This window comes from Arvicanthis niloticus, chromosome 1 (genome assembly GCF_011762505.2).
Source record: "Arvicanthis niloticus isolate mArvNil1 chromosome 1, mArvNil1.pat.X, whole genome shotgun sequence".
Classification (NCBI taxonomy): domain Eukaryota; kingdom Metazoa; phylum Chordata; class Mammalia; order Rodentia; family Muridae; genus Arvicanthis; species Arvicanthis niloticus.
The window spans coordinates 19,960,517-19,982,959 of record NC_047658.1 but is presented as its reverse complement, the minus strand read 5'-3'; the positions used below and the strand labels follow the sequence as shown (position 1 = coordinate 19,982,959).

General features: G+C 49.8%; 1 protein-coding gene across 1 annotated transcript in view; it reads right to left on the bottom strand.

The window, feature by feature from the left end:
- Positions 1-22,443, bottom strand: part of Otog (otogelin) — a 67,836-nt gene that overhangs the window by 22,487 nt on the left and 22,906 nt on the right. Inside the window, exons 21-35 of the mRNA XM_034514871.2 lie at positions 21,357-21,431; positions 21,115-21,158; positions 19,677-19,830; positions 17,717-17,824; positions 15,665-15,803; positions 13,276-13,410; positions 12,864-13,010; positions 12,474-12,593; positions 10,150-10,266; positions 9,371-9,527; positions 5,603-5,629; positions 2,900-3,067; positions 1,635-1,913; positions 930-1,047; positions 51-130 (exon numbers count right to left, since the gene is read on the bottom strand). Coding sequence (XP_034370762.1) covers positions 51-130; positions 930-1,047; positions 1,635-1,913; positions 2,900-3,067; positions 5,603-5,629; positions 9,371-9,527; positions 10,150-10,266; positions 12,474-12,593; positions 12,864-13,010; positions 13,276-13,410; positions 15,665-15,803; positions 17,717-17,824; positions 19,677-19,830; positions 21,115-21,158; positions 21,357-21,431 — 1,868 coding nt within the window. The remainder of the gene's footprint in view (positions 1-50; positions 131-929; positions 1,048-1,634; positions 1,914-2,899; positions 3,068-5,602; positions 5,630-9,370; positions 9,528-10,149; positions 10,267-12,473; positions 12,594-12,863; positions 13,011-13,275; positions 13,411-15,664; positions 15,804-17,716; positions 17,825-19,676; positions 19,831-21,114; positions 21,159-21,356; positions 21,432-22,443) is intronic.

The following is a 22,443-nucleotide window of genomic DNA, read 5'->3' as shown; positions in this document are numbered from 1 at the left end:
TGGCGACATGAAGGAGTCTGAAGGAGAAAGGAGAACCCCAGGCTGCTTACAGTCTTCTAGGTAGACACATCTCTGTGTGACTTCATCCAGGACCTTAGGAGTGGCACACACGGGGACACAGCCTTCTACCCTAAGGACAGAGCAGGGACCTGGCTAGTGTCCAGAATGTGGTGCTGGCCTCTCTCTTTTGCCTTTATAGAACACAAGCCCCACCCTTCTGTATGGCATGTGTGTGTGCATGCGTGCTTGTCATGTGTATGTATGTGTGCTTGTCATGCACACTCTCATGTGAAGCTCTACAGAGACCTTGTCACACATGTGTACAATAGCACCTGTGCCCATGTACGTGAGTCTCATGTTCTTGTTCCCTGGTCAACAGGGAGACACATGTGAACAATGTGTGGTTCTGTGCACACCAATCCACATGTTCAAGCTCTCTGCACAGGCTCGTTCTCACATGGCCCACAGGCTCTTCCTGAGGCTGGAAAAATGCTAAAACATGGACCCATTGCACACATACACCTATACAAATGCTCACAAACACCAGTTTACACACCCCTGTGATATTCTCAACCACGCTTAACTGCATAGAACCAGCTCACACAGGTGTGTGAGTACAGCATCCCACAACCCATTCATGTCTTGTTAATGCATACAAACACACAGTTAAGCCAGCACACCATGCACCAGTATACATTATGAATAGATAACATTTATAAGAGGCACACGCATACTGTTGTGATTGGAGTATGGGCATCCCCCATAGATTCACTGCTGTGCCTTCCACACAACAATGGACTACACACACACACACACACACACACACACACACACACACACACACATCTGTCTGTGCACGTGCTCCCAGGTGCGCTCCAACTCTCTGTCTCAAAGGCATTGACACCATGCCCACAACCGCCTGGTCTCACCTGGGCACATCCTGGCAGCTGGCTGCCTGTGGGTCCCGGCAGGTTTGGAAGCAGGGGTTAGCACAGGCATCGTAGTGCCACTCACAGATGGGGTAAGCAACCCCCGAAGGCTTGGCATCTAGAAAGACAATCCCCTCCAAATCTCTGGACTGAGAGAGGCCGAACACCAGTGTCCAGAATTATCCCAGATCAACCCATGCCTTCCCTGCCCTTTGGTGGGGACAGGTAAGTAGACCCAGAAAAAAAAAGAGTAAGAAGCATGTCCAAGCAGACTGCGTCCATGACAACTGGGGACAGGGTCTGGAGAGCCTGAGGAGATCCTGCCAGCTTCTCAGCCCCTTGGGCCCATGGGTGTACCTTAAACTCCTGGGGACAATATGTGCCCTCGGCAGGAAACAGAAGCCATGGGTGATATAAGCCTCCAGCAGGCTCCCAGTTCCTCTCACTTCCACACCAGTTGTCTATATTTACACTACAAAAATGGCCTGGGGCTCAGCCCACCCTGCCACTACTTCCTAACCTGCCAATATGGAGATCAGAGCACCTCTTGTTCCAGGAGTAAACCCCAAGGAGCCTCTCCTTTGCCAAAAGGCTGAGATTTCTGTCCTTGGGGACATGTGGAAGGGAAGAGGAGAAAGGGCAGGAAATGCAGCTGAGTGAGGCAGAAGCCCCCGACGCAAGAGCGATGCCCGGGCAGACCCTTACCCAGAAGGCGGAAGAGTGCCCTGCCACGAAACGCCTCTGTGTGTTCGTATGACCGCAGAGCCAGCTCAAGGCCTGATGAATGGAGGAAGGAGCCAGGCTTTGCCAGGGATTCCAGTGCCACCAGGCCAGCCTGCCATGTCCCCCGATGCAGGGAGAAGGAAGCATGCTGATGGAAGGCTTCATTGTGCTGCCACTTAGCCAGCCCTATAGAGCCATTGGCTGTGGTGTGCAAGAAGAAGTTGGGTCTGTCAGCTGCCTCCAGGGACACCACATCAGGGTCTGCAGAGCCACAGGAGTTAGGTCAGTATGCAGAGAGAGCAGATTTGGGGGTGCAGCATGCCAGCGTGCGCTCTCACGCTCAGCGGTTGAGGACGACAACTTCCTGGGGACAATTGGAAGCTGCTCTCCTGTCACTGCCTCAGCTCCTTTGAACTTCTTCCCTGTTCTCAATCTCCTCCCTCCCACTCACCCGTCACCCGCTGGCCATCCTCTCTCTATGGATGAAGGCCTCAGCTGCTGCCGTCTCCTATCCTATCTCTCCTCCTTTTCCACCAAAAAACCTTGCCTGCCCTGGTGCCTGCTATGTTTGGCACCAAACAGATAAGAATGGTCATTCTACAGGGTGACAGTCCACTGGGCACGGGGAACAAGTGGATCTGATGATTCTGAAAGCTCAGAATACTCATGTGTAACATTCTCCACCTCCTCCTGTCACAGTAAGCCCCTATCCCAGGAAGCCCTAAGCTGTCCTGACAGGCAGACTCCACATCTGACTCTAAAGTAGTCTCTTTCTTGCCGATGTGTGTCCTAGGACTGGAACTCCTGCTGAACTGGTGCCTAAGTCCCTTAATGTCTCTGGTTCCTGTGCTTAAGACCCAGTGAGAGGGAGAAAGGAGAGAGGAAGGAGGAAAGGAAAAGGGAGGGGCAAAGAGAGGGGGACGTGAGGGGAAAAGGGAAAGGGAAGAAGGGGAGAGAAGCCAGAAGAGAAGGGAGAGAGAACATGAAAGGAGAGTAGGCACTGCCCCTGGGACTCTTTAGAACAATAGTCTGGGTGGGGTGGGATGGGGTAGGGTGGGGTGGGGAAGACCTGTCTGGGTCCTGTCCTAGGCAGTTTGGGGTCACAGAGGTCAAGAAACTAGTCTGAACTAGAAACAGCAAGTGGAGCTGGAGCCCTGTGGGTGGCTGCAGGCTTCACCGTCCCCCACACCCCTATCAACACTGCCTTTTCTGAGACGGCTGGACAGGAGCCAAAGGGTGGGCCTCACCATGGGCCTTGGCCTTGTACAGAGCAGCTGTCAGCAGGAAGCTTGAAATGTCCCCTGGCGCCAGATCCTCGGCCCTCACAAGGGCTATGTCACCGTCTACTGCCTTCATGGCCACAAGAGTATCGCCGGCCACCACACTGGACAGCTGGTAGGGACCCTTACCTAGTGCTGGGGAGAAGAGTCTCTGTTACAAGTGTCACCGCCCAACCCACAGGTCCCACCAATCAGGAGTCCAAGAGAGGCAGGGTGCTGGAGAGGGGCTCTTAATGGTTTCTCATCCAAGACCACAGGAACCTTAGTAGTTTCCATGGGACAGGAACCCAGGCTAGCAGTCCTGATGGAGACAGACCCTCCCTCTGTGCTTAAGCCATTGCATAGGGAGCCCATGGCAGTCACCCCTGAAAGCATGAGCCATTATCCCAGCAGACATTGCTCCATCAGGGTTACCTTTGGGGAAATACAATACACTGGTCTCTGCCCAGCCCATCCTGAGGGATGACAGTCAGAGTCCAGAGCTCAAAGTTTGTATCTGTGTGTTTCATGCACAAGTCTCATTTGTGTTTGGGGGAGTTGGAGTTGTGGGTAGAAGGTGGTAGGCATGTGTGTGTCCCAGACATTTGTGACTGCTCTATAAATGACCTTCCTGCATCTACTGTGTCCCATAGGTGTCTGGGTCACCTTCCTAGCCACTGTCCCCAGTGTCTTTCCTCATCCCCAAGACAGAGTCTTAAGAGTATAGCTTTAATTCAGGGCTCTTCCATGCTGGGCCCCTGCTTTGCCCTCCACCCCACAAGGGCTCCTGTCACACCGGAGTTCCTTCCTGCTTCATTGAAGAAGACACATGCCTGTCCTAGTTCATCTCTACCACACGGTCCCACTCCTCCCTCAGAGAAATCCTCCTCCTTCTGTGCCTGAAAGACACCTACCCAAGTCCCTGGGGACCAGCTAAAATGTCACCTCCTTAGGGGAGTTCTCCCTGCACCTCTTCACCACACCCTACCAGCCCGAGGAACAAATACACACCAGTCACAGCTCTGTGGTGTGGATCTGCACTGGGCTTCCTCATCTGTATCCTTCATTAGAAAGGAGACAGTGTGCTGTGCTGGTAAACGATCAGCAACCAGCTCCCCCCTCCCCCCAAAAAAAAAACCCAAACAAATAACAACAGAAAAAAGCAGTGTGTCACACTGGCTAGTTTCAATGGGGTGGACACCCAAAGCAATGGCCAGTTTTGACAGAGGCAGGGTCCGGAGCATGCACATGTGTATCTCTGCAAGGGTCCTCTTTCCCAGAATCCCATGAGGCCTGGGTCACAGAGAATGCTGGGAGAAAAAAAAATGAAGCAAGGACTGGGTGAGTGGGAGGGAGGGAGGAAGGGTGGGTGGGTGGAGGATGCTAGAAGCAGCTTGTCCTTTGCCAGCTACTGACACCCCAAATGCCACAGACAAGAGAACTGTGCTACTGAAATGTCTTGCCTGATGTCACAGGGACGCTCCTGTCCCAGGGAATGAGCTCTCCTTCCAGAGTCATCCCTTTGGCCACTGAAGATCCCGGACATCAGCAGCCCCTTGGAACTACCATTTGACAGGACCGGACTGGTTCAGCCCTCATCTCAGGGATCCCTAGTCTTCTCTCTGTGTCCTTTCTACAGGCCAGAGTTGTTAGGTCTCCAACCAGGGACACATGGCTAAAGGGAGGTGCCTATTAACGTATTAAAGCTGATGCTGGCCAGTTCTCCCAGCATCCCTCGGTCCCTGCCTGTTACAGGGTCCTCCTGGCTGGCATACTCCACAGCTGCTCTGCCCTATATGGTCCAGCCATTTTGGTTACTGGTCCTTTTTTATCCTTTTGCCTTTTGGCCTCTGCCTCCTGACCTCTTGGCTCCCCTTCCCTGCTCTTCTTGAATGGCCTGGCTCAGGGTCAGGTTCATTATGGAGTCTGATGTTTCTTGTCTACAATAAACTTTCTCTTCCACCATATCTAGGAGCAATCATGTTTTTCTTATTTCTTTTTTTTTTTTTCATTCAATAGTCTTGCCTGGAAAGATGCTTCTTAAACCCAAATTGACACCAGAATGTGCAAGAAGCCTGTGCCTGTAGGCTGTTGCTGGGAGGAGACCTATGGACTTGGAAGGGCAAAGGCACTCCAGGGCACCACCTTGACCCAAACAGACAAAGTTTGATGCTAAGAACTATTCTGGCAGCCATCTTGCCACAGCCCATACAACCTTTGATCAGATTGATTAAGTGGCTCTAATACTGGACACTCATCTTCCTCAGTCCTTAGCAATGACTTGTTTTTTTGTATTCATTACTAATCTAGACATTGGTGCATAACTTGGTTCCCTGAACCCTTGGGCATTTGAAGACCCATTTAGGTTTTCAGCAACCATCCTAAGAGAAAGCAGGAACCATCCTAAGAGAAACCACTGATACCCATGCGTTTCTGCTGCCTGGTGAATCTACCCTGAATGATGGAACCCCCGAGAAGGTTCCTACCCTGGACCTCACAGGGATGCTGTAGTAGCTATGGATACCGTCCTGGACATCTCTGAGCCCTGTACCATCGAGACATTATACCACACAGCCCCTTCCAGTGACATATCTCAGCTTCCCCAGGGCCAGCATTCTCGAGGGTAGGTCAGCATTGATGTGGCCCAAGGGCAGAGCCCCTGAGGCTCTACTTGGGGAGAAATTGGCTTACCTTTGTTGAAGAAGTCACAGTCGTATGCTGAAGAAGAAAGAAGAGAAATTTCTCATGAGCAGAGCACTAGTGCCCAGCCTCCTCCTTCATCAAGAACTGGATCTGGCCTGTTTCCAAAACTCTAAGATTGAAGGATGGACTTAGAAAAACATACGTCTCTTTTGTTTTGGGTTTTTTTGTTTGTTTGTTTGTTTTGTTTTGTTTTTGAGATGGGGTTTTTCTGGATAGCCCTGGCTGTACTGGAACTCACTCTGTAGACCAGGCGGGCCTGGAGCTCAGAGATCTACCTGCCTCTGCCTCCGGAGTGCTGGAACTAAAGGCATGTGCCAACACCACACAGAGATCCATATGCCTAAGAGGAGGAAATACAGTGGTCCCTCCCTACACCCTACACCAAAGCCTGGCTTGGAGCAGAAGTTAGCAGTGTGATAATGAATGAATGAATTAATGAATGAATGAATGAATGAATTAAGACAGCAGAGTGTGTTCTGTGTGGCCATAAAGGTCGAGATTAGAATGAAGGGGTATGAGTAAGGCGCAGCCCTCACTCATGGCACAGCTAGGTAGAGTGCTTGCCTAGCATGTACAAGGTCCTGGGTTCGGTCTCCAGCACTGCATTTTTATGGTGTGGTGGTGCAGGTCTGTAATCCCAGTGATTAGGAGGTGGAGGCAGAAATATCAAGTTCAGGGTCATCCTTGGCAATACAGGGAGTTTGAGGTAAGCCTGGACCAGAGATCCTGTCTCAAGGACAACAGCAGAACGCAAGTGTAGAAGCTCTGGTTGGATATGTTGCAGAAAAGCCCCCAAAGAATCAATGCAAACGTGAGATCTAAGTTCCTAAGCCTCGGATGGAAGGGACAAAAGGCTTCCAGGACCCCAGGCATCTCCAAAAGCCCCCTTGGCCCCACCAGAGAGTTCTTGGAAGGTAAAGCATGGACCCATTGTGCCCTCTAGTGGACAGTCTGCATCTATTTTGTAGCATCTCTTACTGATTCTTCAGCCCACGAGGGGGGAGCTGTGCTGACCTTGTCAAACTATGCCAACCAAGAACAAACAAGTTTACCAGGAACCAGCTGGGGGCATCTGAGGTAAAGACTGAAGATGGATTTGCCTCACACACAGGGGTGTGGTGTGAAGAAAGTCACCAACTCCTCTTCATACCCTAAACTCACAAACAACACATTTGGCCATGCCCCTTTCCTTCTTGCAAGGTCATTAAGGATCAGGAAATAAAGCATGTACACGCTTTTAATCCCATCACTCAGGAAGCAGAGACAGGAGGATCCTTGTGGATTGGGGCCTATCCTGGTCTACATGATAAGCTCCAGGCTAAATAGAAGGACCCTGTCTCAAAAAATAAAAACAAAAAGAGTAAGGAGCTGGCTTTCATGAGGCCACGGGCAAACACTTGTTTGTCCTCCGTGTGGACATGGAGTGTTGAACCATAAGACTCTAAGATGGGGCTGGGGGTTATGACTCTGTTGGGTACCCACACAAGGAGCAAGTTCAACCCAGTGTTGGGGACAGAGAGGCAAATGGATCTCTGGGGCCAACCAGCCTAATGGCTACACACCAATGCAAAAAACACTTTTGTAAAAGACGTCTGTCCCCTATCTGTCCAACCTTAGAATCACATTGCTTGCACTTGATCTGAACACCACTCATTTTAATGTGTCAGCAAAGGACTTTTTCTACTCATTCTCTCTCTCTCTCTCTCTCTCTCTCTCTCTCTCTCTCTGTCTCTCTCTGTCTCTCTCTCTCTGTCTCTCTCTGTCTCTCTGTCTCTCTCTGTCTCTCTCTCCCTCTCTCTCTCTCTCTCTCTCTCTCTCTCTCTGTGTGTGTGTGTGTGTGTGTGTGTGTGTGTGTATGTGCCATGACATACATGTGGATGTAGAGGTCAGAGATCAACTCCTTCCATCATGTGGGTCCTGGGAACAAACAGGTTGTCAGGTTTGGCAGCAAGCTCCTTTACCTGTTGAGCCATCTCACTGGCCCAGGAGGATTGATTTTAAAATATCTTGTGTAATATTTCTCACTTTTACCCTCCTTGCCTCAACTTCTCATAAGCTCATAGCCCAGTATGGGACATGTATTCCCATTATGCTATTTTAATATTCAACTAAAATCCTTATTAATCTTAGGGGAAATTGTTTCTGTTTTGTTTAGGCCAATATCTAATTCTGCTTTAATGTGACATTCTAAACACATCAAAATGAACACAAAAGCTTAATAATAATCATATATCAAAACATTAAAATCATCAGTAACGGGGTCCCACTGAGCCATCTTGGAGCTTAGACACAGGGGAAACTGATAATACAGACCTTTTGTTTTGTTTATCTTTGTGTAGCCCTGGCTGTCCTGCAACTCACTCTGTAGACCAGGCTTGCCTAGAACTCACAGAGATCCTCTTGTGTCTGCCTCCTGAGAGCTGGGATTATAGGCATGTGCTGCCAGCATCTTTGATATTTGTTCAACAACAGTATTTTTTACGGCAGTTTTTAAAGATACTGTATTAAACTGCTATTGAGTTGGATCCTGGGTTTTCTGGCATCTCTGTAAGTGCACAACCCTGTAAGTGCACAGCCCTGGCAAGTGCTTCAGCCTAGTCCTGATTATTACACAAGGCACCACACATCTCATGGTAGGTCCTCCAGAAACTTGTGTATCCCTCTCCATCCTGAAGGGTGGTGATCAGAGGCGAGGAGAGAAGACACCCCACCAGCATCCAGCAACTATACTGAAGGGTCTCAGGAGGAGCAGGCAGGGAAAGGAGGCCAAGGGAGAATGTTCCTCTACCTTCTCCATGAGGTCCCCCAGCCTGGAGCCAGCACCCCTGTGTCTAATAACAGTGTTCCACAGCACCAAGCCAGAGCTGTGAGTTTTGCATCACTGAATGTTCTCAGCATCTGCAAGGTGGGGACTTAGCTTTACTCCTGTGCTATGCAGAAGGGAATGAACCCAGGCCCCAGACTAGCAGAACTGGCATCTGGACCAGATCGTCTTCCCTTGTTGAACTTAGGCACTTGACACTGACCCCAAAGTAAGATCAGGAAAACCCCCTATGGGATATTGGAATCTAAGAGAAATGATCAATTAATTTAACCTTCTTTGCGTGTTATTTCCCCCTTTACTTATTCTTTGTCTTATAATATACATTTATACTCCCAATAGTATATGCATATGTTTGTGTATGTGTGTGTGCATGTAAATGTGTGTGAGCATGTGTGTACACTCATGCGTACACACAGAATATTTTCACCTCACAGAGGCATCCACAGACCCCTGTTCTGAATAAGCAGGATCTCTCTCCACAGCTTAGTTGATGAAGGGCTTCTATGTTTTTTATCTTGTTTGAGCTTTCAGTAAGCCTGATGATTCCTACTTTTCAGATGATAAAAACTGAGCCTCAGAGAAGTTTGACAGCTTGTTTGAGGTCACACAGCATGCAAAGCCAGTTTGGAGTCCAGGGTTTGTGACTGGCTCTCTTAGCAATGAAGTTAAGGACACAGGCCTGCACCAGCCTCTCTTCAGGGGTGAGCTCCATTAACCCTAGGGCATGATATGTATCTCTCTCTCTGTCTCTCTCTGTCTCTCTCTGTCTCTCTGCCTCTCTCTCTCTCTCTCTCTCTCTCTCTCTCTCTCTCTCTCTCTGTCTCTGTCTCTCTGTCTCTCTGCCACAAGCTCACCAATTGCAACACAGGAATATACACTATGGGGATTGTGCGCATTTTACTGGGTCCCCTGGGGCAGTCTGGAATACTCACGGCAAAGGCGGGGTGTCCGCCAGTCAATGACCACCCCGTGTTGGCAGCACTGATGGGCATAGGCAGCCACACTAGCACAGAAGCACTCACAGTCACCACCCCGGCTGCAGCCACATGTGTCCGTCAGACAGTTTGAGTAAAACCAAGTGACATCAACCTAGAAAGGCCAGAGGATTCTGAATGTCAAGTCTGTATCTTCTCTTGTGATAGCACAGCATAGAGATGCTCACTGATAGGGCGGGCTGTCCTCGTGGGATGAGGGATATGAGGAGAGGCAGCCAGCTTGGAAAGCACTGGCAGATACCCACTTCATGAAGCTCATCCTGAGCCCAGGACGTTGGACCCAGGGAACTAGTGAACCACTGAAGAACAGAGAGTGGGACCCGCCTAGCCAGGCTGGAGACACAAGGCTAGTCTGCAGTGGTCCTTGAAGTCCTGGAGGAGCCATGTGGAGCTGAGCCCCAGTTCCCATGTCTATGGAGGACATGGAAAAGGCAGGGGTACAGCAAGGAGTCCGCACCCACTCTGCAGAAGAACTTCCTCACGAGCAGGGAAAGCCAGGCTCTGTGCTTGCAGAGAGGACAGAGGCATGGCTGCCCGTCCCTGGGCATCAGGGACTCAGGGAAGGCTCGTCTGAGCCGAGCAGAGGCAGGAGAATGTCAGAGAAGAGATGGGTCTCCCCTCTTTTAAGGGAGTCTTAGATCAGAAAGAGTCCTGGGGAGGGTGGATGGACTTAGGAGGAGCGAAGGCGGCTCTACTTAACACAGGGAGGTACTCACCACTGGGTGGCAGGTCTCAAACACCTCACTGATCAGAATACCACACTCCTTCCTGGCAAATGGTTCTCGGAGAGGATTCAGGACACAAGTGTCCCTGGGATCAGGGGTATCTGGGCACTGAAGGATAAAGGAAGGGCTGTGCCTATGGCACTGAGCACAGAGGATCTCCCTATCCCTCAAGGGCCTGTGCCTGGTCACAGCGAGGCCCTGAAGCTGCCCACTTGATGCCCATGTCCTTGTGTAATCCCCTCCCCCCCCCCGAGAGTGGGAGGAGCCTCCAACTTGCTTCCAACCAAGAGAACACACCAAAGGATCTGGGGACACACCAAGTTATGAGTCTGTGATCATGTGACTGTGTCAGATAAGGTTTCAGAGCCCTCGCTAGAGTCACCCCTCACTGCCTGTGTATGAGGAAGTGGGGAGCCATGTTGGCAACTGTCGCAGGATATTTGATCACACTGTGAACTCCCAGATTGTGTTACTTACTAGAAAAAAGTAAAATAAAAACTGTTTCTAGTTGTGGTGTGGCTCAGCCCTAGCACACACTTTCAATCCACGAGCCTTCTGCTTATTGCAAACAGGATTAAGTAAAGTCAACAATAGGTCAAGAGACAGAGCAAGCAACCTGTTGACAGGGAGTGAACATAGGGGAAGAAAAACCATAGAGTACAAGGGAGTCAGGAGGACAAATAGGGAGCTGCACAGGAAATAGAAGGGAGGGACACTCAGTTTGAAGGGTTTTTAAAAAGGTGTGGAGACGGAGAACTTTCTTTCAGGATGCTGGCTGTGGAATAAGGTCAACTGGGTGCTTTCTCTATGTCTCCGAGCTAGCATCTGGCTCCTGACTCTTTTTTTAGTAAACTGTAATGCTTGCAATTTTGTTAAAAACCTCGGGGAACCACATATGACAGGAAGTGTGGGTGGCTTCTAAGAGCTGAGGGTGGTCTCTGGTTGACAGCTACTGAAAGCCAAAGCTCTCTGAGCCTACAGGTCCAGGGATGGAAATTACAGTTGTCCAAGTATAGATGCTCTGAGTGAGATCCCTGCCCTGGCTGTCCAGTTTGTCTGCAGCCTGTGGGGCATATAGTCAAGACCCCAGTCTTGCTGGGTGGTAATGGCGCACACCTTTAATCCCAGCACTTGGGAGGCAGAGGCAGGCAGATTTCTGAGTTTGAGGCCAGCCTGGTCTACAGAGTGAGTTCCAGGACAGCCAGGGCTATACAGAGAAACTCTGTCTTGAAAAAAAACCCAAAACCAAAAACAAGACCCCAGTCTCATGTTCTGATCTCAAGCAGCAGGAACTGAGATGAGACACCTGTTGCTTAGTGGTGTTGCATTGAACGCCACTGTTGTACAGCAAAGGCTGGTTAATGCAGACTTCCCCAGAGCTGGTCCTCCTTCTCTGGGCCTACATTTTTATGCACTGCCTACCCAACATGCCTGAAGATATCAGCAATGAAGAATATGGGTCAGTGTTGGGGATATCACAAATATAAGATCAGGCATCCATTCAGCTTTTCTAAAACAAAAGCAGATGCCACGCTCAACTGCTCTGCCTTACCCCGTCTCCATCTATCTTCCCACATAAAACCAAGATCCACCCAGTGCAGACAAGCCATGTATGAAAAAGTCTTATCACCATTCTCCATTGCTGCTCCCAAGTCAGACATAATTAATCAATCACACTTTGCAGGCAGCCTCTGGGAACTGGTGAGGGTTTTCTCCTGGCACAGATGCCTTACTTCAACAGAAGACTAACGTCGCCCAGCAAACCCAAGAATAAGTCTAGAATCTGAGTCTCCTGCTCTCAGTTCAGAGCCGTTTCCCTGGCAACTCACAGTTTGGCAGTGCCAGGCATCTCCCAACCATCATGGATACCCCTATGCTTCTGCTTATCTTCTCCATCTCAGAGGCCATGTCTTTGGTACAGTCAGTCAGCTGTCTAAGCATGGCCGATCTGCTAAATTCCACCCCTCGGTCTCACCTTCTCCATGAAGTGGTGATGTTGGGGAAGGTGGATAAGCCTGGCAGACTTCAACAAGTCCCACCTTCCAAACCAGGTGGTCATCTTGCCTAGGATAGGAACTCTACCTCTTTCTAAATACTTTGCTACTTCCCTGAGTTTGGTCAAGGGCAGGGTGGGCTGCCTGCCTTGTGGGTCAGGGATAGAAGCTTAGACTAGGGATACCAGTCAGAGGTATAGGGCACCCCCAGGAAGAGCCTAGCACCAATGTGGTCCTCCCCTGGCTTGGGTTCAGGATTTGTATGGCCCATCAAAGAGAGTTCGGGGGGGGGGGGGTCCTAGCCACTCTGGAAGGCCTTACCTCCACCGCAGCCCAACTACTGCCAAACTCCTGAGGGTTTGTTAACTCCAGGTTCTCTGGGGTCCGCATCTCATTGATAGTTTTCAGGTCAAAGTTCCCACAAAGTCCCACCAACTGACCCTGGAGAGAGAGTTGCCATGGTAACTGATAGTTTAGTAGAGCTGAACTGAAGCACCAAGACTATTGATCCAGAGGCAACTGCAGGGAGCATGTTAAAGTGGGATTGGTCAAGGCCAGAGAAGGATGCCAGAACAGAGTGGGAACCAGTGGACAGGACAGGGTTGTGCTCCTCCCAGCCCCTCAGAGAAGGACATCTCAGCCAAGGACAGCAGCAGCTTGCCTCAGCCCAGGGCAATGGTAGAGGCAGTACCATTCAGGTCTCATGACTACCTGCCACTGAGGGCCTGCTTGTACATGCACAGTGGTTCTCTGGTCCCACAGGAGGGTGATGTGTTCCCTTGGGAAATGCACCAGCGTGAAGAAGCCTGCTCTCCAGATGTGGACAGCCTGGTTCTCATCCAGGAAGCTCTCAGGACTCTAGAGAGATAGAATTAGTCAGTCCTGAAACCCAAGTGTCCCTCAACACCAAGTCTACCAGAAGTGGCCACGAATCACTGCCCCACCCAAGGACCTCACCAACATCTCTCCCTTCCTCCACCGATGTTGACCTCTGCTCTCACCCTTTATAAAGAATCTAGTCAGAGCCTCTGCCTCAGTGGAACTCCTGATCCCAACCCTCCCTCACCCCATCACCACAAATCTGTACACCATCCATACAACCCTCCCCAGTGCAGGTCCTTACGGGGTCTCCTGAGTCGTCATCAAAGATGATGAGTGAGCTGCCAACATTGATGGAGATGGACTTCCTGCAGATGACTCCAGAGCTGTAGCAGTTCACATCTTCCACCATAACTGAGAAGCTGAGCTCGGACGTACTCTGAGGAGAAGAAAAGAAGCCAGTACAACGGGGAGAGGAGACATCCTGTGAATAGCACAAAAGAGAAAGGGTGTGGACTCTGAGAGGCTTTCTACCCATTTATTTTTTTGAGTGTTGAGGTGTGTGTGTGTGTGTGTGTGTGTGTTAGTAACTTGTGCAGCTGTGCACAGATATGTATGCACATGCAATGTGGAAGCCAGGGAACAACCTTGGTCATTGCTGGATTCTATCCACCTTGATATTGAGGCATAATCTCTCACTGGCCTGGAACTTACTAAGTTGGCTAGGTTGGTCCAGGGAGCCCCAGGGATCTGCTTGTCTCTGCCTCCACAGCACTGGAACTACAACAAGTTCAGCCCAGCTTTTATATGGCTTCTGGCGATGATCTCAGGCCCCTGTGCTTGCAAAGCAATAGCTTATTGTCCAAGCCACCTCCCAGGCCCTGAACACAGTTCTCATCAATTGTGAGGCTTCGGGCAGCATGCTTCAGTTTTCTGGCTACCTATGTAGTGTTTAGCAGGTGATGGCGCTCCCCAGATGGTCTGAGGGATGAATGAGTGAGGTAATTGATGAAACAGGGATGGAGAGGAGACATGGTCTTACATTCTGTATAAGCTGTCTTACACACTGTATAAGCTGTCTGTCTTACACACTGTATAAGCTGTCTGCCTTACACACTGTATAAGCTGTCTGCCTTACACACTGTATAAGCTGTCTGCCTTACACACTGTATAAGTGGTCTATGCTGAAGCTTGTTCATATCGAGTAATATTTTAAATATATACCACTTTGCTTCAGTAATTCAACTCCTAAGAACTAGAGATGTAGCCACGCAAGTCTTTGCAGCAGCACTGAAGCACTGCAACCAAGCTAAACCTCCTCCATCCCCACGGGGTACAGTACTCTCTGTGTAGAGCATTCCAACCAGCATTAAAAATAACACAGCTCAGGTGTTATAGGGCACACCTTTAATCCAGCACTTGGGAAGCAGAGACAGGTGTATCTCAGTGAGTTTGAGGTCAACCTGGTCTACAGAGCAAATTCCAGGTTAGCCAGGGCCACACAGAGAAACTTTGTCTCAAAAAAAAAACAGAACAAAACAAACAAAAAAAAACAAACCAAATAAACAACAACAAAAACATAGCATGTACTGACGGTGGGTGATAATACCCAAGGCAACACTATAAAATGGGAAAAGAAAACTGTGGAGTCTTATTCATATAACCTAAACTCTGTGTGTGTGTGTGTGTGTGTGTGTGTGTGTGTGTGTGTGTGTGTGTGTGTGTGTGTGTGTGTGTGAGAGAGAGAGAGAGAGAGAGAGAGAGAGAGAGAGAGACTCTATCTCAAAACTAATTAAAATTAGTTTAAAACTATGGACACTATGGTTCAAGTTTGCACTCCGTCTGCTCAAGAGTCTGTTACAGAGCTCACTCAAACCTGAGAGTTTGGATTCATCTTGGGCAACATGGCAAGGCCTTCATCTCAAAATACATAGACAAGTAACAAAACTGAGACGGAACGGCACCAGTTCCATAGTATGTGTCTTGTGGAGTTAGCGAAATGATGTGAAAGACTCCACACGACGTCCTCCACAGACAAGTCCGTGTGAGAGGTCCTGCTTTGCCAGCATGTGCGAGCTCTTGCCAACACTCACAGGATGAAATAGATGTGTGTACGGAAATCAGCGTCTCCAGAAATCTCTGCTCCTGCCCCCCACCCTGCTGGTACACCGCGTTGCCCATGTCCTCTTCCTCTATGTGAACAGACTCTCAGTGCACGGCTTCTGCAGCCTATTGCTTTCCTACTCCTATTTCCTGGTTCTACGAGCTGCCTAGCTGTGTCACCTCAAGCAAGTTCCCTAACTTCCCCAAGCTAGCGGTAGCACATCTCCCATGTGGGGACGACCATCCCAATCTGTCCACTGCTGTGAAAATTAAGTGGGAGAATCCACAAAGCTGATCACCAGACCAAAGCTGCAATGGTGTGAACTCTCTCCCTCACAAACAGAAAAGAACATCAGGACGAGCGGGCCAAGGCTATGATGGAGTACATAGGAAATACGGTTTCCTTCACCCTGGCTGACTCCTCTGGAAGCTGTCTCCAGAAGCTGCACTTCAGGGCTTAGACCTCCCTCCCACACACACAACTATGCATCAGCCCAGAGTCTAGATCATCCACACATCTGACAGGTACTGGTCCCTGGTTATTCCGGGTGCCCATGGAGCCTGCTGGGTAAACACATCTCGTAACTCACCTTGACCAGGTGCACTTTGCACGCCCCTACAAAGTCAAACGGAAGCCCATCAAATGTACGGTAGTGTCGGTCCCCGTAGGCGGTGCAGGTGGAGGCACAAGGGTGCAGGGTGCACTGGAACGAGCCCCGCTGGCACACACTAAAACATACACACACAGAGACAGCTCACAGAACACGCTTTACTCCATATTGGAATGTTCTTGATGAAGCCTTTGCCTGCTGAATGCACACGATGTGTGCACCGAAGAAGGGCTTCAGAAAACATAGCAACCTCTGACCGAAGCCAGCGAGGCAGACTGATTGCTCCTTTTATTACTCACTCATTTGTTCATTTCTTCATTCATTCATTCATTCATTTTCATTCATTCATTTATTCATTTATTCATTCAACAGAACATTGGTGGTGAACACTTGTCAGGCATTCTTCCAGGAATTTAAGAAATATCAGTGAACAAAACAGAAGAAAAGCCCTTTGGCTTAGTGGAGCATGTGTCCTAGAGAAGAAATAGGCACCCAGCTGTCTTAGCAGGCGGCCAGGGTTGGGGTATGGAAGGAAATAGGGAAATAGGCTTAAGAATGTGCTCATAGTTTTAAACCAGGGCATCAGAGACACGGGAGCAAAGACTTCAAAGAGCTGAGATAGTGATATGGACATTTGGAAGAAATGCATTATGGGAAAAGGGTTCAGTCTACAGTGACCTTGAGGAATACTCAGGTGATAAACAGCCAAGACAGAGGACAAGAGGGCAGAGGAGGTCTGGGAGGCAGTGGAGAGCGGTGTGGTATAAGTCTAAGGCCACGTGAGGGTGTAACTTCTTCCTCAGAATGCCAGAGGAAGACTCTGGAGGACTGAGGCAGGGAGGAAAAGGCACCCGGGAGGTGACTGCGGCAAGAGGACAGGGACTCAGGGCAGACTCACAACAGTTGAAAGGTGAACACGTAGTTCTAATACACATTAGAAGTGTATTTTACAGGCAGAACCAAAGGATTCGAAGACATTACTCTGACGGGTTCAAACCAACTAGACTCGGGAACTTAACTAACCAATCATCTCTGGCTACCAGCCATGAGATCCTGCACTGGAGCACACCTGTCGGGGCTCTGAGTCCTGGCATTCTACCCTGCGACTTCCTAAGTCAGACAGACAGCATTCTGATGTTACACACACATACTGGTGTGTACAAAAACAGTCTGGGAGTTCGCCCTTGACCGTGACCATACTATTGATATCCTCTTGGGTGAAAATTGGAGCGTTTTCCACTACATATAAGACAGAAACTGGGGCCAGGTGTCACTAGTTTGATGATGCTCTAAAGTGGCCTCTCTGAGAGTCTCTGCTAGGCGCCTGGGCCCAGCCTGTCACCACTGGAACCAATCTGGATTCTAATGTGGGTTCACACTTCTGTATATGTGTGCTAATATTACTGTATGAACAATGTAGAAATACACTCACATGCACACTCATTTTTGAATATGAGCATTTCTGTATTCATAGAAAAATCACATATTACATGTCTTCATTCAAGTGAATGCAAACATATATATATTTAATGCACAGTCACTCACTTTGCACATATACGTACTAAATAGATGCACATACATATGAATATATATAAATACACCACTCTGTATATGTAAATCCTTACTGCTATATTACTGACTTTATTCAACTCTATGGCACCTGCCTTTTTATGTATGTCCATTCACATGCATATATATGTATATATACATATATATGTATATATACCATATGTATGTGTACTCACATGCATATATATAATGTTCATCTAAATACCCAAACACATTATCATGGTTACAAATATCCAAGTGTGTATGCTCATAGACATGTCTGACCATTCATGTAAATAGTAACAAATAGTCTAAGTATTATTTAATCTATATATCCACATATATATACATATATATGTGTGTGTGTGTGTGTATGCAAACTCTATCAATAGTCAATGTGAACTTGGAAAAGGAAAAACCATATTCTTTAGGAAAAACCATATTCTTTCCAGCAAAAAAACTGAAGCCAGCCCAGGGACTTACCAGGTGTGGCAGGAAGAGACTACCTGGTCCCCAGGGAAATACTCCTTCCCCTTCCAGGTACATGGACATTCTTCTGGTAGGAAGCACACATCCCCATGTCTGAGCAGGCTGGAGGGACACAGCAAGCCAGCGGTCAAAAGAGCACTCCTAGATTTGTCACGATGTCAGAAGGCCCAGTCGACCATGGGCAGCACCATCCCTAGGCAGGTAGGCCTGGGCTATGCAAGAACACTAGCTTTATATGAGCTAGAGAGAAAGCCAGTTAGCAACATTCCTCCATGAGTCTGCTTCAGTGACCACTTGAGTCCCTGTCCTGACTTCCCTCAGTGATAGACTCTGACCGGAAGTATAGTCCAAATAAACCCTTTCCTCTCTCAAGTTGCTTTTGGTCAGGGTGCTTTATCACAGCAACAGAAAGCAAACTAGGATAGATACTGATGTCCTCAACCCTTATAACAGCCCTGAGGTCCTCCAGAGCAATGCCAGTACTGTGGGTTCTCAGACAGATTTAGAGACATGGTGACCAAGAGGTGCAGAAGTAACTAGCTGTGGGCCCAGTGGGTGCTGGAGAGGAGTTGTTGATGGTATTGGAACATCTTTGGGAGCCTTTTCTCATCAAGAGGACTTTTCAGGATGGTAGAACTGCGTCCCTTGTCTTAATCTGCCTTTCACGAGCCCCCTGGGAGGACAGGTGGATTCCTCATGGGGTGTTCTACGTATACCCTCCAGGCATCCTGAGCAGACCCAAACCCAGAGTGAGGACCCAGTCCAGGCCAGAATCTCTGTGTGGTCACATTCTGGACAGTGAAAGACCCTGGCTCCTGACTGAAGAGATGTAGGCATTCCTGACCTCAGGCTGAGAGGCAGGCTTGTGCAAATAGGACAGTATTTCGAGAGGCCTTCAGTGACACACTTCAAGGTCTGAGTCCTGGGTGGCTGTAGGTAAAGCAAGGATTCTATGCAGGCAAGTGTCCTGGCTGAGGATGGGGCAAGCATATTCTCCACACTGTGCTCCCTGCCGCTCTGAGCAAGGAGCAGAGCTTGCAATAAAGGAGACTTGGTCTGGGCCTGGTTCCTTCAGCAGACTATTCCCCTCCCTGTGGCCCTGGCCTGTCTTTTCTTCTGTGGAATGAGTAAGCTCCTCCCTGCTTTGAGACTGACAGAGGTACCATCAGTGTCTTAAACGCTGTAAAGCTCCAGCAGGCTGTGTCCTGCCCCAGCCACCGCAGAAGCTCTGACCCCCATTTCATTCCCTTTGGTTGCCAAGCCAGAGCCAGCGAAGACGAATCTCAGCACAGACCGAAGGGCACATCCATGCTACCAAGTCATGGGATGGAGGTGGCTCTGGGGACCTCCTTTGACCCAGACTTGGAAATGACACTGGCAGAGCTGAGCACTGGTCCCTGTGCTCAGAGCACAGCTGCAAGCCTGCTCTTGTAGCTTCCCACAGCCTCCATGCAGCATCTGGACACCCAGGAAGGAGGCTGCTCTGTGGGTGTGGCTTTCTTTTTTGTGTTATTCCAGGGATACTACCCTCCACCCAAGGGCTGAGGTCAGGGAGAGCTAGCACGGGTTTTCTTGTGCCTGGTCTTTGATCATGGATGGGGTCCCTTGGGCATTTGGGGGGAACATCAGACACCTGTCTCCATGCTTCTGCTTTGAAGCCTTGCTTAATCCACCTGTTACGGTGATAAGCTTTGCTGCACAGATAAAACACTAAGTATCAGAAGAGCCAGTGCCTTCCTCATCTGAGGTCTCATGGCTCGCAGGAAGCAGAACCTGACAGGCCCAGTCCAGGCTGAGCTCTCAAGCTCCTGTTCCTTCCCAGGCTCCCCACAGACATCATGCCCATGCTGTCTCCTCCATCCCAGGCTGTGTGAGGTCATCCCCACCCCCAACCTGAACTTCCTGGATCCGCCACCCTTTAGGCAGGAGAGTTCCTGGTAATGTGGGTACATACCCCTGGGGACAGGCACAGCCCGACAGGCAGGGGCTACGTGCTGGCATGCTCAGGTTGAGAAGCTGCTGCTCACACGTCCTCTCCCTGCTGAGCTCAGGGTCTGGGTGCAGCTCACTGCAGTTCACAAACACCTGGCCTGCTGGACAGGCAGCAGCTAGAAGAAAGGGGGTTACATGATGCAGGCCTGGGTTGGTGGTGGTGCTGTGTGGGCAGCTGGAAGGGATGGAAGCTTCTGGGCATGATGTGGGTTCCCACATCACAGGGAGAAAGTACATAGGTCTTCTCACACTAAAGGACAGCCCCCCCCCCAGCAGCACCCGATATAAACAGGACACCTGTACTGCCAGCAGCACCATGCACTCCCCACACACTTCTCTTATTTTCTATTACAAGCACCCTGGCATCTTCCTTCTCACACAATAGAATGGAGGACTATTCTGCCATTTAAAGGCAGCAGGAACTGAAAGGAAGAGTCCCAGAATGACCAGGAGAGGGACTCAAAGACGGACAGGTGAGCAGTCAAGAATGGTGACCGGAGGATTTTGAACAGGGAAAGTCAATTCCCTGCTGCATCTGTTTCTCTGACATAACTCGTCTACCACCCACGGTCACACTTGCGTGGGTGATTAATTTAGGGAATTCAATAAAAGGCAGTTAAGTTCCATGGCCAGGATAGAATAGAACAGAGAAGAAGCCAGATCTGGAAAGAGGAAGAAATTCAAAGCCAGGAGAGAGCGAAGCATAGATGCTCTGGAGACAGTACAGGAAACGGGGGTAGGAAGGATGATTCAGGCTTATCTATGATGGGCAGAGCAATGAGGCGTGGTACCCAGGGCTACACAGATACCTGGTGCAGGTCAGGGTCTGAGCACAGCTGACCCAGCCTCCAGGCCTGCTCTTAACCACAGGCCATATGCTTGCTGTCACCCTCTGTACCAACCTCTGCCCTGTTCTCCATGGGCTCTTCTGCCAGAGAGGCCCTCTGAAGATGCTCCAACCCTCATGCTCTGCCCACCTCCAGGCACCCCACGAGTCAGTCATCACTGTCTAACCCCTGCCCTATCTGTGCTACGGAGAAGTTCAAAAGTCCAAACTCTCCTTCTGTCTCTGCAACCTCAGGCCCACAACTGGGTCGGACAGAACCAGTCTCAGAAGATATTTGGCAGCTCAGAGAGAAAAAAAAATCTAGGACTAGCAAAGACAAGCAACTTCTCAGATCCCCAAAGCTCTCCAGCAGGTGGAAGCCTGGATAGGGATCCAGGGTGCCACTCTATAAGCTGGGACCTCTGCCAAGAGTTCAGGGACACCAGCATCCATGTCAGGGCAAGCTAGAGTAGATTCACCCCATCCTGACCAGCACCCCAGTTCTTCACTCTCTTCTCCACAGCCACCAATTGGAGTCCCCTCCACCCCTGTGCCCCCTCTCAGCCTTGCTTACCTGGGGCTTGGCTGTCACAGCTCATGATCCCATCTTTGCAATGGCTGCAGAGAGTCAGGGGAGTTATCAGCACAGCCGGACATCAGGGGCCCATGCAGCACACACTATTGCCCTTGGCCCCTATGGGCTGCAGGCATATCCCTACTGACTATCCCTGCTCCCCACCACCATCCCTCCTTTTCTTACAGAGTAAGAAAGTGGGTGTCACTTCTCATGTAGCAGTGGGTACCCGGGAAGCTCACCAGTGGCCCAGGGAAGGGATGTCACTGTCCCCAGGGGGATAGTCCACTCCTTGGAAATGGCAAGAGCATTGGTTCCTACAGAAACCAAGAAGGATTAGAGTGACTCGGGATTGTCTTCGGGAAATGAAGACAATCTCAGGCAGCTGCAGACAATACGGTATGGAGAGAGGTGACAGCAATCCCTGGGATGTGGCATGCTTCCAGGGAGCTAGAAAACCCACCTGTCACTGAGGTCAGACACCGGACTCAGTGTCAGGTTGGGGACCATATCGGTCTTCAGACTCCCCCACCCCACTCCTCACCCACCACCGCCACCAAAGGCAACCTAACTCAGAGGTCAGAGCACAGAGGGGCCAGCTCAGAGCTCCACCGCCCGGCCCCAGTCCATGTTACAATGGATACTCTTCTGGGGTGGCATCAGAACCATTCAGACCCAGCATCCATCCGCCCTGGCTGCTCACTCGCCCTGACAGGTCGCTTTTGACACTTGGCCCTTCCAGGCACTGTCCCCTGGATTCTTCGCTGGGACCCTGGGATACAGGGTGTCACTCTGTCTTTTATCCTTATCTGCAGTCACTGGTTATATGTCCTTATCACACAACTCTCAACGGCTGATTCCAGAACTGCTGGCCTTAGAGTAGAACAGGTCAGGGCTCAGGGGATCCAAGGGAGGGACCCTAGAATCATCTTTCTCAGAACTCTTCAGCCAATTCTTTGTCTTTCCTGTATAACTAGCTAAGGTTTTTATTAAGGGCGTTGGTGGGTACACGGCTGAAATCTACAGGAGAGCCCTGCAGTGTGAGAAGTCTCTGAGTGATTCTCATTTGTCACCTAAAAGGGACTCCTTTCCCTTCATTACTGGTATACCTCCAGGCAATTAATAGACCATTTTACAGACAGAAAAACTGAGGCTGAGACCCTAAGAACTTTGCCAGCCATCCTAAAATTGTGTGGCTTACTCTTCCCAGTCTATCTCCTGCCACACTGAGCCAGCCTCCTCCAGCAGGGCTACAGGGCAGTTCTCACCCCAGACTCCTTTCCTGCCTCCCCTCACCTCAGGACTACTCAGAGGCCACTTCTGCTAAGG